This window comes from Psittacula echo, assembly GCF_963264785.1.
Source record: "Psittacula echo genome assembly, chromosome: 2".
Lineage (NCBI taxonomy): Eukaryota > Metazoa > Chordata > Aves > Psittaciformes > Psittacidae > Psittacula > Psittacula echo.
Genome location: NC_137737.1, coordinates 91,405,459 through 91,424,204, shown reverse-complemented (window position 1 = coordinate 91,424,204; position 18,746 = coordinate 91,405,459). Strand labels below are relative to the sequence as shown.

Below are 18,746 nucleotides of genomic sequence, written 5' to 3'. Positions count from 1 at the left end.
TAGACACTAACCAGTTACCACTGCGTGCTGCTTGTGCAATCAGAGAGAAGAGGGGCCTTGAACAAGATTCCAATGTCCATGACAGAGCCTGGGTGAGACAGGAATGCTGTCCCATGATCAGTGTCCCACCTCCTCAGTGACCTGGGCAGTTCAGGACTGACAAGCTATGGGAGAAGTCCTCCACTTGGCAGTTTTTCACACGGGAAGGAAGCATTCCCACAGCAAGTGGCAACTTGCCTAGCAGCTTTTCTGACTAACACCCACTGGCTCAGAGAGATAAGAGAGGCAAGTGCCACAACTACAGGGCAGTTGGTGGAGTATGGGTGTGAAGGCTGTGTGGTTGGAGGATAGGGGTGGCTGAGCCTGAACTTGGGAGTCCAGATTAAAACAAGAGTCTACGGTTGTGACAGTTCTTAAATGCAAATATTTGGTGAGGCTGTTCATTTCCACAGTGCTCAGTACCATAAACAGTCATCACAATAGCATCACTTACTAAATATTTTAGCTTTATTTCACAAATGGGACAACCTTTTTCACAGCCAAGTGGCAAGTGCATCTGGCAAGGCAGGTTTAGAAGCTGAGATATCTTGGTACCTTTTCCTTAACTCAAATGACTGTTTCTTCTGAGCAAGAGCAGTACATAAAATTTACAGGGTGGAGATGAAATCCCGTCTCTACAGAAATGAATAAAACTCAGACATTATGGTGCACATACATACCTTTAAGGTCTAAGTTATTCTGTTCACCAAACCAAATTGCTTACAAATTGGCAAACTATCAAATATCAGCATTTATCAAAATTAAATCCATATGTTCTTCAAATCCACGTATCAACTATTTCCAGATGTAAAACTCCATGGATAGTTTTTTAAGGAACCTCAGTCCTGCAGTCAGTTTCCACCATGATTCGCAAAATTAGCACTGTTCACAGGCAGTACACAACAATATTTGGTCTTTTCAGGGAACAATACTTGTTGCTTTCCTTAGAGCCAGGTATCCTGTAACCACATCTGAAGGGAGCATCCGAATGTAGGCAAATTCTTCAATAGTACTAAATCTTAGCTTGCTCTGGGGATCTGTGTAATTTGCCTGAAAAAGAAACAAAGGCACTATTCAAATAAAATCTCAAAACAGAATACTAAAAAAAGTAATTACAAGACTACAAAATAATGAGTTTCTTTTCCCAGTAACAGCACTGCTGTTCTACCATGTGACCAAGGTTTGTACTTTTTTCTTTCTCCTCATGTCAGAACTTAAGAGATGTTAACAGACCCCTATAAAATCACATTAGAAATGCATTAAACATAACAGAGAGCTGAAATAGTTTCATACAAAACACTGTGTAAAAGAAATTCCTCAACTTTCTAAACTCACCCTAGCAACTCTGTGCCTTGTGCAGTCTCTCTCAAGGCAGCTCTCCAAAGAGTCAGGCTGCTGCCAATAAATTACCCACAAAGAGGTTGAATTATGGGTGCTCTGATAGCTTTGGCCTGATTTTCTCTTCCTGCATACAACTTAGCTTTTAATTTACTTTAAAGTGGCTGTTAAAGCAAGGGAGTCTCAGCTTATGGTTCTGTGACTGAACTGATAAGAAATTTGAACTCAGTTTAGTGCTTTGCTACAGATGCTTGCTTTCAGAATAGCAGCCTGGCCAGCTAACCCTGGGCTATGCTTGTATACCCTGCTATATTTTGGACCCTAGGTGCCTGGAAGCAGTGCCATTTTCCTTCATCCTCTCCCATTCCATGTTGCTACAGAAACCTTGAGCTCCAGGGCAGCACAGGAGGCTGGGCTGGAAGAAGGCAGCTTCAGGGTATTGCCTCTCCACCTTCAGCCTTCAGGGCAATCACTGCCTTTTCAGTACTGGATTGCCAAGTGCCTGCCAAGGTTCTAGAAGTGTTCTTCTGTAACTTTCTTTAACAGGACATGGTGGCAGGCTGCAAGGCACAGGCAGTTGATATCCTTTAAGACATTGCTACTAAAAAAGAAAAGGCCAGGAAGAGCCAGAGCATTCCCTTCATAAGTGCAGAGCCCTCTGCCACTTTTATGTTGGAAAGGATCTGTTGACCGTGGTAACAATCCAGTTAATCATCTCCCCTGATAAGACTTAGCAGTAAATTAAGTGTTATTTGTAGCTTGTTTCTTTACAAAGAAATGCCACAAGGTTAAATAAGTGTAGTGAGGTAACAGTCAAGCGATCAATTAATTTTCAAACAAAGTTAGGGCATTAGGAGTAAATTTGTTCCTGGTGGTAACTTGATGTTACTGTGTATAAATTCATGTATAAATTTACCTTTATTTTCCACTTTAATTCTGCCCAAATAGACTGCTTTTCAAATGTGCATGAATCTGTAATAAACCACCCAAGCAACATCTGCAATTTGTATTGCACATCAATCTAGGTTAAAAATATTATGGCAGAACTCTTCACCATTCTGATACTTCACATTGGGCTGTACTGTTTGCACATCTTAATGTATCCTAAGTACTCATTTATGCCATGACTTCAGTCTAAAAACAAAGTTTACTGCTCCTTCAGCAATAATTACAACAGATTAGAGAAGTGAGGTGATTTTGCAAAGAAAAAAAAACTCTGTCGTGTTTAGAAACTGAGTCAAAGGCCACAGATACATGCTCTCCAAATACAATAAATAAGTTATCTCGATTTGTTTCTATAGTAACAAGGCTGATCCATTTTCAGGAAAGGAAGAGAAATATAAACATCTGAATGTTTGGGGTTTTTTGAGGTTTTTGTATCTGCTTTACAATAAATTACTCTGTTTTGCATGTTAAAATATCTAAATACTCATCTTGCAAATTTTGAAAGAATAGTTCTGTTTTGCATTGTCAATATAGTAGATAATAGCTTTTGAATTCTAGGTTGCCTTACAAATATAAACCAGCAGCTCTGCTCAGACCGTTGGTAAATTTAATTCCAGCTGTGTTACACACAGAAAGAGAAGAGGATCAGTAGAATTTAATTGTGGGGTTTAATATAACTGCAGGTATACAGACAAGAGTGTTTTAATACACTTTCCCTTTTTTGTGCCTGTTAGGCCATTTCATTCTTCCAGTATTAGGTAATGCTAATGGATTTATTTTACTATTTTTTTTTTCCACTCATGGGAAATCCAGCATTCCCACAGAAAATATATTCTTACACAAATCTTTCCAGATTTTACACAGAAAATAAAGGGACGCTTTTCTTATACTATATTTCTAAAATATTCTATTATCCCACATATCTTCCTGCTAGGGAATTAGCTTGACAATATATTTAGTGCTTCTTATGAAACATTTCCAGCTTAGCAATTTAAAGGACACACTGTCTCAGTTATCTTAATAAAAAAGATCTTTTTTAAACACGGTATTTTTATCACAGTCTGGAGAAACCTTGCAGGCCAGGTAAAATAGGAAGCTTGACTCACAATGCAATTAGAGGATGGAAAATTAAGGGGGGGGAAAAAAGTGGAAAGACAAAAAAGGAAACAAAAGCAGCACTGAATGGATTCATATAGAAAGGAGAGTATTTATACTGAGCTGGAGTAGTTAAGAGTACATAAATCAATGATAGAAAGGAGGAGCTGACAAAGAAAAACTCAGGAACTGAGAGGAAGACTTATTTTCCATGGCTAAACTGACCCTTAGCTGGTAGGGATACGGTCTTCACTCACATCTATAACCTACCTGCACCATCATCTTGCTAGGTGCAAGGGCTGACTAGTTTTGAAATGCATCAAAGGCCAATTATTTGGCCTTTGACAGCATTATTTGGTTCGTTGGAGATGGGGTAGAGAAAGGGACTTATGCCTTCTGCCCCACATAAACCCCCCACAGGTCACAGATGTTGCAGCAATTCTAGTAATACCTGGGGTTATACCACTTAATTAGTATTAGTAATGCCACTAATACTTGCAAAGCAAATCTGAGGGGAGAGGGCAGGAAACAGATAAACACCATTAAGTGTCCCGGTATGGAATTTTTGGTGTTTTGGTAAAATCTGCTTGTTGTTTCACATGTCCATCTAATCTTTTTTACTCCATCCACTGCATCTTATAGAGTAGGAGTACTTATGCAAGGTTCCTTATTCAGCTGACCCCTGCTCCTAGTCTGAAAACAAGCTGCTACTACATCAAAGCAAGAGCATCCTAAGAATACAAGACTGTAAGTCTGCCTGGCTCGAGGGAATTATTTTCCCTGAGTTTTTGAGCAGTCTCTTCCATTTGCTGTCTGCCAGTTCATCTGCAAGGGAGATGTTGCTTTTCCATTCCCTCTTGAACACTGAGGGTTAGCAGCCTCAATCCGAGCAACCCGCTCCATTTCCAAATCATGCTCAAAGGCACAGGCTGGAAACATGCCACCTCCTAGGTGCCTCATTTAAATGTGTCACTTGAAAAATAAAGAAGTCAAAGAAAACATATGCTACAGATTAAGAACTGAAATGCTAGGATGTGAGGATTGCAGTTGGTGCTATAGCCATTCTTTATGCCTTGCACTGTATATCCACTATAAGGCAGTCCTTAATTAAGTGCTCATCCTATTTTTTTTTTTTTGCCAACAGAGACTTTCACCTAATTCAGTGTACAGAATGCAAGGTGTGTTAACCTGCATCAACATAACAAATGTGCACTTTTATAAGCATCTCTATGGGATGATATCAAGCCTGTGAGGTGGGCTAGTGCCCTGTGGATGCAAAACAGATTAAACTGTGGGAAGGGACCCAGATATTCTGTCTAACACTCTTAGACGTGACAAAGTTTTCGTTATTGGAGTTATTTAGTGTAAGCATTACTTAACGCTTTTTGTAGTCCAAAATACAACATTCCCATTCATTTCAATTGTAATACATGCATGGGATTCTACAAAATAAATCACTGGGGGCTGAGGGTGAAAAGTGAAAAGATATGCTGTTACCAACACCTGTTTTGTTTTAAGTATTATTTAAATTATTCATGTCACATAGGAACAGTGTCTGCAGCAGATACATAATTTTTGTTGGGCAGAATTCAATGTCTTTACTCCTGTTTTGTGCCAACAGAATCTTTGGGGAATTCAAGTGCCAAATTGTAACTACCGAGACTTTTGAAGCATGTGAAAACCGTATCTAAGACAAATGTGGGTTGGTTTCGTTTTCCTTTTATTTTTTTTTTCCTTTTTTTTTTTCTTTTCTTTAACAAAACCATGTAAAAAAGCCCATCTGTGACACACAGGCTATCTGCCAAAATCCAAGTTCCAGCTCTGAAGCATGGGGGTATTTGACATTCTCAAAAGTCCATGCCAAGTGTCTGTCCCAGGCTCATTTGTTTGAGGGAAAGTTTGAGAGCAATGACAACAAGTGGTTGGGGGATTTTTAACCTGGGCCAATCAATGTGATTTTGCCTCATCTCATGTTTGGAAATTGCTTAGCCATCTTTTTAAAACTTTTTCTAAAGGACACAATGAAATAAATCAGCCTCGGGCAAACTCTCAGCATGGCGAGTTTCGGTCTGTGTGGTTAAAGCTTGACAAAGTTAGCAGTCATGGAGACTGTGGGCTACCAGCTTTCCCTGTAACACTCTAAAGAATCAGAAATGATGGGGACCAACGCAGCCTCTACAGCTGGGAACATGGTGTGATAGGAGAGCCACCTATCACCCACTTCTGGCAGGAAAAGGGATTTAATCTGTCCTGACATCTATTAACAACCAAAGGATTTTGTGATGTAGTGACAGTATTTGGGGTTTGGCCCTAAATCACTGGACAGCTATTAAGCACAAGGCTGAATAGGAACCTCAGCAAGTACATCTTTTACAAAAGCAAGCACCAGCTTTATTTCATTGTGGAAAGTGAGATGCCAATTTTGAAGAGGAAAACAAAATACTTACCGGAAGTCCTGAAATATCCGAATATTTCTTGGCAGGCTTAAAGGAAGGAGGAGCATCAATATTAAAATCTAGAGAGAAACAAAGGGGTAAATTCACTGTGCTATATATATTTTGAAACATAACCCAAAATAACGTAAATGGGTAACAATACTTCCTTAAAAGGCTGCCCTTATGATCTGAGGCCTCTATTAACTAGCGACACTAAGGCAAAGAAATAAGAAGCAGAAAATATTTAGCCTGTTAGCACCGAACAGAACAGCCTGGTTCTGCTCACCTGTTGAAGTACAAATTTAATAAGCAGAACTGCCTTCCCCTATTTGAAATGTGTTGATTTCAGTCTCAATGAATTCCTTTGCAGTCAGTTATTTGCAAAGAATGGCCATTATCATATGCATGCTGTATGTTAAGGCCACAAAACGTTGCTCAAGATTGCAGCTCTGAAATACCATAATCCAGAAAAGCAAAGTAATCTTTTAAATCAGTTAAATCTTTAAGCATGTACCACTTTAAGCCCAGCCAATGACCTAGAAAATTGTCTGAATGTTTAAATTAAATGATGGAAATTGCTGTTCTTTGGTGCCCTTTAGATAGCAACTCTCATTCATAAACTATTTTAGGATACATTTGGTATGTTTAAATAGTTAAATTGCCATTTTTGGATGTTTACAAAAATATCTTGTACCTGATTCATTTCTTTCCTCCTTCCTGATCTCTCTTGCACCTCATTCAGATGCTATGATCAATTCAAATGCTCCATGCATACCAAACTTCTAACTCATCACTCATAATTCAAAAGACACTAATGCCACAGACAGCTGGTTTTAAATATGCAACTGAATTTCTTTTCCCTCCTTCTTAAAAATCCTGTAAATTGATGGTTGCAAACAGAACGTAATAGAAACAGCAACATCAGCAGATTGTCTGTTACAATAGCCAGGAACACAGAGTAGCTTGCATTTTTCTGTAACAGTTGTGTCTAAAGCACTTCAAAAAATGGCAAGCTATTTTTGGATAAAGCACCACGTCTGACAAAAAGTGTATGCATATGCTCAATTCTGAAATGCCTCCGCTTGCTCAAGTAGAATCTGAGTATCACATTCTGCCTCATTCAATCGTATCCTACTTTATGAGTAGAGTTGAAGTTTATCTAGATTAAGACCACTGCTGTAACTCTACTGCTGTAGATGTGCACCCGTTAGGACTGCTAATCAGGACTGCTAGCAGTGCAGTTTCAGCTGTGCTGAACTAAATAGGGGATGTAGGATTTAAACCTCCCAAGAATCTAAGATAAGGAGCTGGATAGGAACCTTGGGCTGAAGTCTAAGCTATTGCAGGTATGTGGTTTAGCAGAATCTATTTGAAAATAGTTCAAATAGAGGTAATCAAGCAGCAGTCACTCATCAGAAGACATCTGGGCTATATGCAGAGAAGAAGGCTCCTCAGCAGTAAAGAGGTGATCAAAACTTGATGGGAATAAGAAGTTTCTGACCTGCTTGGATAAATACATTCCCTTTATTAAACTCTCCCTGAATGCATTTGAACTTTGTCACAATACTCCAAATTATATGCCTCCCCCTACTTTCCACTTAGGGCTGATGAGTGTGATTAAACCAGTCTTAAATGTACTACTGGACCCTGCTCAAGCAGGATACTGCATGTGATGAAACAATTTAGGTTTGTTTTAAAGAAAGTTATTTGTGTGGATTTTATTATTTATAAATACATGCAAAGCGTCTAAGCAGCTTACAGCTAGGATCATTTAGTTGCCATGGCAATGCCCTTTCAGAAGCAAGAATTTGTTTTAGGTTCTTCCAAGTTCTGTTCTTCTTGCCAGCTGCTGCTCCACCAATGCCGGAGTGCTAGAATTAAAGATATGGTGTTTAGAGAAAAAAATAAATGAAGAATGCTATTTCAGAGCATGACACTTTTATTTCATAGTCCTTCTGATATGTCTTATCTTGTCATGAACCATTCGTTATCCTCACTTATTTCATCAGCAGGCTAAGATACTGTACACTTTAATCCTGGCTGCAAGAAAAACAAAGCTTTTTGGACTGTGTCAAAGCTACTATGCTTACGATTAACTGAAGGAAATTAAAATCTCCTTTTTACATGGAAATAGAAAATCAATGCAGTCAGGTTTAGCCTGAGATTACAGGATTCTGTGTGTACTTCCCATCTTATTGGAATTTATTACTATGAAGTTGTGTCTAAAGTTGTGATTACATGGCTAAATTTTCTCTCTCCTTTTTACAGCATATTACAGGGGCAGCTCTAGCCCTTTTACAGATTAGAAGACACAACTGATCTTGCAAAATGTAATGAATATTATGAGAAAGTTTCTGGAAATTTTATTTTTCTTTCAAAGGATAGGAGACAGAAGAATAGAAAAGGAGTAATAAATAGAATGTTGGCTGCCAAGACAATTTTGCATTTTGAGAGGTACACTAATGGAAAGCTTGCCACAGGTACTATAATACTAGTTTCAGTTATCAAATGTGATTGCTACAGAGTAATTTATTTATGTTCCTCCAGAGACAGAAGCTGCACAACATACTGTACTACTTCTAAATGATCAAACGACACGGATTTACAGCTTTACTTCAGAAAAGAAAATGTTCTTACATCTGGGGAGTTGTTGTTATTTCTGTTAATAATTACCACCTGCCACATCAGTCTTATCAGAACTCGGCAAAGTTCTGCAAAAACACTTCTGCTGTGATTGGTTTCTAAATTAGCTTGTTAAATTGCTGAAGATGATAGAAGGAAGAATTCAATGAGAAAGCTTTTTCCTGTAGACGTAAGATATATTCAAAAAAGATGCTCGTGAGCTGATGATATACTGCATTTTGGCAATGAATATCCAGTATAGAAAGTACATGCAAATGTTTGCTCTGAGGGTAACATCTTAGTAATCTACAGATCATTGTAAAATAGAGACTGCTGGAATATGAAATGAAAATAGATGTAATACCGCAAATAGTAATTCAAATTCATCATATTAATATTCCCCCAAATCATTGCATAATGATTTTTTTTTTCAGTGATCTGGTTTATCAAAAGTAACTATTGGGTTTATATGAACTTATGCCTCCTAGGAATTGGGGTATTACCTCACATACCTACAGTCAAAAGACAATGACTGCCAAGTGCAAATGAACCAAGCAACCTCTGCACTAGTGAAGTTCAGGGAAAGCTGGAACTAGGACAGGTGATGCTACTCATTGCTCTGCACAATAGCTGGAAGGTCTTCTTCTCCATCCCCATTGCCAAGGGATGCAAATTCCATTCAGGTTAGAAGAAGGTAATTGCTTTCTTCTCTGCTTTTAAGGCTGTCCTCTGCAGTGGTTCAAACTTGGGTATGTTTATGAGCTAGGTATTATGTGATTTATTTTCTTCCTTTAAAGGCAAGTTAGGCTGGATGCAAAACATCATCCAAATTGTTACCACCAGCTCATATTGACAAAAAGCTAGCTAAAACTCAATACATTTCTTCTCAAATTAGTTACAGTATTGGAGAGGACAATTTCATGGTTTTATTATAATTGTCTATTATTTTTCCAGCAGTTGCCAAAGGCCCTGTACATTCATTATTATTTCGAGCATGCACGTATTAGTATTGCCTCTTTGGAAATGGTGACATCCCTCTAAGAACAGAAGCACAAGGCATCATGGCTATTTAAATCCCTTATGGAAGCTATATGGAATGCCTCTGGGCACAAATGTAGCTTTTCCAATAAGCCCCATTTTTCAAAGACACTGGTACTCACTGGAGCATTACAGTGAGCAAAATATATGGTTGTTTGAATGCCCCTCTTGTGACAGAAGTCTTCTGCAAAGCAGATAGAGGGCAACTTTCAAGTCAGAGATTAATTTTATATCCCCTGCCAAACCTGTGCTTAGTGAGCTGTGTGATGTCTGATTATTCAGGTTTTCTGCTATGGGATAGTGTATCTTGTTCATATAGAGTGAAATCTGGGATAAAATCCTTCTTTCTAAGTACTGGCTTAGGACCATCAGTCTGAGAAGTTTGCTTGTCTAGAAAGCAGTTGTACAGTGTGCCAATGAGTTGGCCTTGGCACAGTGAGACAAAAAGATATTAAAAAAAAAACCCAGCAGTGACAGCATTACTAGCTGTAGTCTTCCCTCACCTTCTCCCCCAATTTAAAGCTCAGAGCGTTTTAGCAGCCAGTACTTCATCAGCTGTCAGAGTTTACATGACTTCTGAATGTCAGCAGGCCGGGCTTCTGGGGAGCATGGAGCCTTTGCTTCTAGATCTAGCAATTACTGGAAGAACAGACACCATAAGTCTGTTAAAGAGTTTCAGGGACCAGGAGAGGAGCAAAATGCCAGTTGCTAATGACTCCCTGGCTGATTTCAATTTGCATTGCAGCTGTCCTTGGCTAGGAACTAGGAGATGGGATTCCTACATTCACAGCTGTGAATGTTATCTCACAAACTACCACAACTCTAGTTTGTGCATACCACACCATGCGCTTTGGACCATAGCGTGGCATGGGCTTGGGGTGAATTTCTTAAAAACTGTCAACCTTTTATTTGGCTGTTAAGCTGACTTTCTTCATATTTACATTATCAATATGGTTAAATAGAATCCTAGTTAATGCTTTATTTGAAAAGTTTAGAATATCAAGTTGTTAAAATCGTATGCTTACAATGAAGTTTGGATCTTTAAATGGTAACGGCTTGACGGTTGTTTCCACTGATCCTGTGCCGGAGTCTGTGTTCAGAAATTTGTTTTCATTCATGGCCTCTCCACCTGCACTCTGAAGAAAAAAATACTTGTTACTCTGAGCAAGCTTAACTGGAGACAGAGCCATCTGCTGTATTACCTACCTATTGTCTTTTTAGCCTTCCTACCTCTTCTGAATCTTTAAAGATGTTGTATACCAGCAGTGGAGAAGCATGAAACAGAGTATTTGTCAAGCAGTTTACAACTGACATATAAAGGGAGGAAGGGAACAGACTGGCCAAAGCCTATTATGTAAAAACAGCATCGGGTTTATTTCCGTATTAATGAAAGCCATCTCTATATAATGGAAGGCAGCATGAGAAACCTGAAACAGCAGAAATGTACACTGGATCTATTTCAGAATGCTCAATATTAGAGCATTAATAGCAATATATAGAACTTATTTATAAAGTTTTTTTAAGGTTCTGAAGAAACAATTGATTAATCAGTTTATTCTCCGTCGTTGGCTTCAATCATGCCTGAATGAGGATTGAGAGAAAAAAAAAAAAAGCATATAGATATTAGTTTTATATACAAGCCTCACAAAATCTACTTGGGTACTAGTTGGTGTTTTCTAGGCTTTTCTTTGTGGTTTATTTATTTAGCAGGAAGAACAGTTAGGGAAGGTGTGTGTGTGACTGGGAAGCTAAAAATTTGTATGCTGGTCTAACCAATTTCTGATAGTTCTGCATGCCTGAGTTTATGTTGGTTTTTATTTTGTGAGCACCTTGTAAGTCTCCCCACTACCAGAACTGGCCTATATGACATACATAAATGTTCCTCGTCAAATCCTGACCTATATGGAAGCCAATGAGAATTTTGCCATTGAGTTGGGCAGTTCAGGCAATAGGATTTCACACCTTGGTTCTTTGTTCTTGAAGAACACAAAGCCTGGCTAAAAGCTAAATCAATATTTACTGAATGGGTGGTTAAAACGTTTCTTCACCTTCAGACAGATAATTCTTAGAACAAAAAAACCCAACGCTTTCCTGTGGAAACCTGCACTGCAAATCCTTCTGTGTTGATACAATACTCCTTTAAGTAGGAGAAAAAAAGGTCCATTCTTATTACTGAATTATGAGAGCACCTCTAGAATCTGAGACTATATAGCAAAGACCATGATTCAGCATATCCTTCTCCATGTGATTACAAAGGAAGTGTTTGTATTCTTAACTACATGCATAAGTAATTATGGGATTAGGAACTAGGCAAATCTAACTCTTCTTTGGGGAAATACATCAGTTATTCAACAGGGCTTGATTTTAACACAGCAAAGAGAGGTCTTAAATATTCAAAGTATGGTATAAAGAAGTATCCAAGCAAAATAGTCATGTTTATAGAGTCTTATTAAAATAAAACATATAATGATCTATTTTCAAAACAACAGTCAGTCCTCTGTAAGCTCATAGTATAGGGGATGCTGCCATAATAACATCAGTGGAAGCAACACTGAAGTTTGTAACTAAAAACTGAACTCATTGCTTGCTGAGGACAACACTAAAAGGCAGTGGCTATCAAAGAAACAGAAGAAATGCAGATGGATGTTTAGAAATATGTGCATTATGTGACAATGAGCAGAGAAAATACCTTCAGCAATCCTGAGTAAAGTGGCTTTGTACAATGAGTTGCTGGGTTTCAAACTATAGTCTTGCACACGCATGCTTCCAACACTTTGGATTTCAGCAGCAAACATTAGTCAATATTGAGAAAGACAAGGCTTGAGATACAAGACTATTTTTGATGACTAAATTATCTCTGATACTTCTCATTATCACTATAAAATCTCTAAGTGGAGGAATCAGCACTTAGTTACTCTTCAAAGCATTCTTGCCTTTTATTTGGTACAATTTGGTCAGTTTTAAATGCAATCGTTCAGGTTTTTATTAATTACTTTACCACTTTTGCCTTTTCAGTGATCTTCCCCTAAGTATTCTGTTGTTCATGAAATGGGTTTTGACTAGCATTTCAACAACATCTCAAAACAGTACCTAGTTTTTTAAGACAGAGCAAATGGAAACAGTTATACAGTAAAGGGGAGGAAGCTTCCTTATACATACAGTTCTTGATTTCTACAGCTGGGTACACTGACATATTCCACTCACTGTCTTCAGTGGGTTTTTCTGTGTGGATTCAGCACTAATCTTGCTGGCGCATTGGGAAGGAAAGTAAGGAACAGTTCCTGGCAGGACAATTCCTGACTGAAAATTCTACATGTCATTTCTTTTCCAGACCAATCGCTGAGAGATTTCAGATATTAGTGCTGCTAAGAGCTGGGATAACTCACATTACAGAACAGATGTTAATTTTGTTTGTGCCAGTATTCCTTGCACAGTGGCAGAGGCAGTAGGATTCGGAGCAGCAGCTGCTGCTTTTCAGGGCCACATGAACACCCAAGTCATCCTCCAGTCCCACTGAAACATAATGCCAGCAGCATCTTCTGGATCTGTCATGGACAATTTGACAGCAGTGGTTTCCACTTCAAGGCAAAAGGTGCAGGCTGGTGTGCAGAACTGTAAAGCAGCTTGCATACCATAGTGGTAGGCAATTGATACCACGACTTGAGAGCCCTGTGACAGACTGAGAAACAAGTAAGACTGAATACTATGATCCCACTTAAATGCTGGGAACTGAGATACCGACATATTGTAGAGGCATGCCAGTTCCCTCACTCAGCACCGCTTGTATGAAAACCCTGATTTCAGCAGCAGCACTATGGAAGAGAGGTACACAGCTAATATGCTTTTCTTCCTGGGAAAACATTAAAGAATGCAGTAGAAGCACTGCTTCCCAAATGTACTACTGCACAGAGTGAACTCTGGCAAGTACAGAGCTTTGAGATGCTCTTTCTGTGCAGCCTGCAGAAGTCTCAGCTAATATCTTCAGCAGTCTTATAGCCACAAACTGAAAGTGTCTCAACAATCTATAACGCCGTCCAGCCTGTGTTTAAAAATGGTAGTATTTAAAGCATAAGAAACACCATTTAATGTTTCAGGTTTGGTTTTTGAAAGTTTTTTTAAAGGCAGAAGGGGGGGAGGGGAAGAGATGCCAAATTAATTTTAACCAATATGGATCTATCTTTGTACTGCAAACCCCATTTCCTGAAAGTCAGTAATACAGGGATAATAGCAAACATTATTTACAGCCTGAAAGAAGATTGCTCAGTGAACAATCGCTATGCGGTAAAGGTAACATTTAGCTTTTTAACATTAGTTGAACAAATCTCTCCCAAAAGTGCTTGGTCATTTAGTTTGGAAGATATTTCATTCTTCATTGACACATGTCAGGGCAAACAAACAGGAATTAATTCAACTCCCCTTTGTAGTCCTGTGAAGTGATGGCGGTTTCGTGAGCATAATGAGGAAGCGCCTGTCACCAGGGAACACATACAGCTCAATGTGTGCCGTAACCCCCAGTCACGTGTGGGGCAACTTCCCCTTCCTGCCCAACTCACAACCAGTCCCCAGCACATTTTCTGTACCCGGCCAGTCTCTTAGCTAACTTCCTCACTCCCAGTGTCCTAGGATAATCCCAAATGCTTTGCAGGAGGGCTAGAAAGAAAGTGTAACCACGGGATGAAACTCTTAATAGCTTCTTTAAATTTTCCTTTTAACTGATCTTGTCATATAAACATCTCTTATGGGGAGCTCAGTATACACTGAAAGGAGTCAGTCAAGCAGCTCTTCACGTGCACTTTATAACTAAATTGTGCCTTTTAAATGGTGGTTTATGCAACAAGGGCTACGGGGAATTTGCACTACAACAGTCACTAGGCAGTACTTGTTTTTCTCCATAGGCTGTTGAAGATTATAATAACAAAGGCTTTAGAGTGGCTTTACATTTACAGGGTACATCTGCACTGGCAAATGAAGGTGTGAATTCAGTACATCTTATGCTAGTTTTCCCCCAAATAACAATAAAAACACTACAGTAAAGACTACAGCTAAGCCATCAGTAAATTCATCATTTCCTTCTTCTGGCTGTTAACCTCCACAGAAGTCCATGCTACTACCTCTTCCCATGCTACCTCTCTCTGTTCTCCTTTTCCCAGTATCCTATTTAGCCAGGTGTAGAGCAACCTTGACTGGAATGGCCTGTTTTAAAGTTGTAGACAGCAGGTCAAAGGCTTCTCATAAGACCATTTGTGTGATTTTATTCCCTCTATAAAGTTGAGTTTATGTGCTTTACCTGAATTTTACCTACAACCACAGTGTGACAGATTGGCAACCTCTATGCCTCCTGGGATTAACAGGAGCAACAGTGATGGGAGCTGCTTCTTTTTTTGCATTTAATTTCCCAAGACCATGTATCAAGTATTCAATGTATCCTCGTGGGTGGGACACTGTCCTCCCTGTTATTTAGTGGGACTGGGTGTTAGTCACCAGGGAAGGAAGCTGGCTGAGAACTTCACTTGGTGAGGAGATAGCAACAATTGGAGAGAGTGAAGACCTGCGGCAAACACTTCGTTGTCCTGAGAGGTTTGTTGTAAGCCCTGCCAAGTCTGGGAAAGAGACCTGAGCTAAAGCTTAGCTACCTTAACACTGGTTTCTTCTGAATAAAGCCAAACCCCAGGAATGAGCTTAGTTTGGACCCTATTGTATATGCTTTCTGTAGCCACTGCGAGGCTGCCTATTCACATACTACTTTCAATCTTAGGTTTTGGTAGATCTATTAGTTTTTCTAAATATAGTCTGTTCCAAATTCCCTACCGCAGATGTATCAGTTTTCACAGGATTTCCAAAGATTCCTCCGTCTGTCTGGTTTTATTTAGGGAGAGGACAAGCAAAACTTGTAGACCATGGAAGCTGAATTCTTTGGTTTGGCTATTTCTAGGTGGAATCAGCACTGTGGGGTTTGGGATGGGTGTCTGGGATGGGACTAACTACCAGGTCGAATTAGCTTATTATGAAACTGCTTGTCTGAATCATCATTCCCTTTTTTTCCTGGATTTTTTTTCTTTCCCAGAAAGGATTAAAACTGCATAACTGAGTAACTAATACATGCTGAAATATTATTTCTTACCTATTTACTTTTGGATTATAGTCTATAATTTTTTTTCATTGTTTTAGACTAATAGGATTTTACAATATATCAAAACCATAAATAAAAAAGTCAGAGATGTAAATTTGTGCATTTCTGGCATCCTATCACTGCATAGCATGCATGCCATGGCTTAGAAAAAGAATGGATTTGCACATCACTGAAAGTACACTATGATCATCAAAGGCCCTTTTTGGTGGATGTTATGGTTTTACATGGCAAAACAGGATTTACAAATAGAAGGTAAACTGAACAGTGTGTTGGTGAAGGAAAACTTAAATACATACATAAATTCTGGAAGAACTGGAGTTTCTAGTTTAAAGGAGCAAACCCAATACTATAAGTATTTATTTTCTCTGTTTTGTTTTCTGGAAATCAGTCAGTAGTGAGTTTTAACACTATATTGAGTACAGCAGTTGTAGATGAAGGTGACTATGTATGCAGGGTTTTGGTTTGGTTTTGCTTCTGTATTCAGTATTTCTGATGCACTGACTCTGTCTTACAGTGATGACTAGGGGCTTGTATGTCACTACTGAAAAGTAAGAAAAGGGTTCTGGTTCTAAGTCAAGCCCTCCTCACACTTGGTGGCAACTTTGCCCCAAGCTCCCAGTTTGGCTTGCTGAGGAACCCACTTGTCTCCGACTTTTGTATGTGAGATTCAGTAACTAGTTTAAATTATTTTTACTTTTGGCAGCTGATTTTCATAATCACAATAATACTACAATGCCATTCCTCATTTCATTGGCGCAGTTGTTTTAACTTAGCCTCATTAATGGTATATGTCTAATTACTCCTGTAGTAGGTTACTTCTAATGCAGCAATATCCAACTTGTAGCAACTTTCTCAGCTTTTAGCTGTAAGTTCTGTGACATCCTGATGAAGCTCTGGCATGCAGCCAGGGAAGGAAATGGCAATTTATAAAATCGATGGATAATACCTGTATTTTCACTAGCAGCCAATTGCAGTGAGTGAAAATGCTATGTAGAAACAGAGCACAAATGTCACTAGCTGGCAGCAGCGATCATACGAGCAGACTTTTCAAAACTGGGAGTAGACTTTGAATGTCAGCTTTTTAACAGAGTCCCAGCTAATACTGCTCATACTGGAACATATATATTCAGCCATTTGATTAATATATTAGCTTTGACTGTATAACAAGCCTGGCACAGGCGCTTGAACATTCTGAATATTTAATTCATTTAACTTTGCATGATGACAGGAGCCATTACAACTTGAACACGTACACTCTAGCAGACAAAAATGCAGCTCTTCACATCGCTGGGAAAAATTCACATAGAAAGGTGTCAGACTTAGACATGCTTAAGCTCAAGCAAAAATGATGGCTAAACAATTTCTCATCACCAATGTTATTAGCATAGTCTATTTCTGAAAGCAAACTCACTGAAGACTCAGTAAGGAGGTAAGACTGAAGAACTAGCACTTTCTTGAACAAGATCAAGAACTCTCTCCATGTCTGTGACAGAAAGGTTTGCTGGGAAGACTTATTCTGTAACATGCATGAACATATCTTCCTCATCTGGTTGCATTTTACTGGTTCTTGGATTCAGCAGGAAAAACTTTTTCTCTCTTCCTTTCCACTCACTAAAATGAAGCCCAATACAATTTCCCCAGCCTTTTCTCTCTCAGCACTCTGGTACATGGTAGCATTTTAGGAACATTCACCCTTCACATTAGGCCCTGCCTTATTTGGGGATTTAAAAAAAAATATTATTTCAGCTTGAAAATGTTGAAATGGAAGGAACAAAACCCTAAACTTGCATATTCACAGCAAATTCTGTTCTACAGCATACTGAAAAACTCAATTTACTAACCAAAACACCTGAGTAGTAGCCACCTGAAAAAAGGCATTAAGTATACAGTGCAGATCAATGTTCTTGATTTCAAGCAGCTAGCAGGGTGGGCAAGACAATCATGCATACAGTGCAAATTGGGAGGAAATCCATTTAAGTCAATGGATTTCATCATTTCGTCATTGCCAACTCATCTTAAAAGACAGGGCTCCTGGATCAGGTTTCTGCTTCCATGGACATCAAAATTTAATCTCCCAAATGCCTAACATCAAAAATATTTTTGCTTAAATTATGACATTGTCCTCAAATGCTGCTGCTCCTTTCATTTATAAAGAAAGCTGAGGGAGGGCTGTTGAAAACAAACATAACAACACAAAGCTTGAAATAGATCACTGAATTATTACAATAATAGTTTATAATTCCATGTATGTGTTGCTAAACATACTTCAGCTTCTTCCAAGCATTCCTCAGAGGACTTCTGAGTCACATGTAAAACTACTTTTCTGTGCGAGACTTACAAAATCTGCCCTTCCTAAAGCAGCAGTTCTTTCCCTCTAACTTGCTGAGTATTTCCACTGAGCATTAAGAGTTAATCAACTATGCAAACTAACTCCAAATATATGACCAAAATTTAGACATAATCTCAGCTGTTGGGTGTATTACAGGGAGGGAGAAGATGTTTGAAGCAGGACATGGAAAACGTTTTGACCGCAATCTAAATAAGGATAATGCATAAAGACACATATGATGTCCAGAAAGCAATCTGTACATTATGCTTTCGAACTTTTACACTGCTGTTCTGAGGTAAGTAAAAACATCTTACATTCCAACTGCCTTAGAAAGGCTGAATAAAATTTTACTCATGCACTAAAAGATTGGACTGTCACAAAGTGATGGATGGCTTTTCTATGTTCTCTGTAGGGCATTTCAATACCATAGACTCCAAGTGCTCTTGATTAAAAGGCGACATTCTCATTTAGGGTCCTGTCACTGCCAGAGCTTCAAACCATTATCATTCCCCCGCACTGGTGCGTCCAGTGGCAAAATACTTACCAAAATGTATAAAATACTAATTACTTCAGACACTTTGATAGAGGTATAAAACACCCTAAAGCAAAGCTCTATTACGCCGTGTGAGGGTCTGAATTCAAAATTAAAAATGCAGCCAAAGGGAGAATAAGATTTTAATTACATTCCCCAGTTCTCAAACATTTCTTCAAAACCTGGGGGAAAAAGACCTAGGAATTTCATGACACAGGAACTCCCTTCTTACTGGTATACTGC

The 18,746-nt window shown here is 38.8% G+C and overlaps 1 protein-coding gene across 1 annotated transcript in view; it reads right to left on the bottom strand.

The window, feature by feature from the left end:
* Positions 1-485: 485 nt before the first annotated feature.
* The window catches only part of INO80C (INO80 complex subunit C), a 30,602-nt gene continuing 12,341 nt past the window's right edge, over positions 486-18,746 (bottom strand). The window contains exons 2-5 of the mRNA XM_080610687.1: positions 10,538-10,648; positions 7,612-7,723; positions 5,865-5,932; positions 486-1,089 (exon numbers count right to left, since the gene is read on the bottom strand). Coding sequence (XP_080466813.1) covers positions 958-1,089; positions 5,865-5,932; positions 7,612-7,723; positions 10,538-10,648 — 423 coding nt within the window. The 3' untranslated portion in view covers positions 486-957. The remainder of the gene's footprint in view (positions 1,090-5,864; positions 5,933-7,611; positions 7,724-10,537; positions 10,649-18,746) is intronic.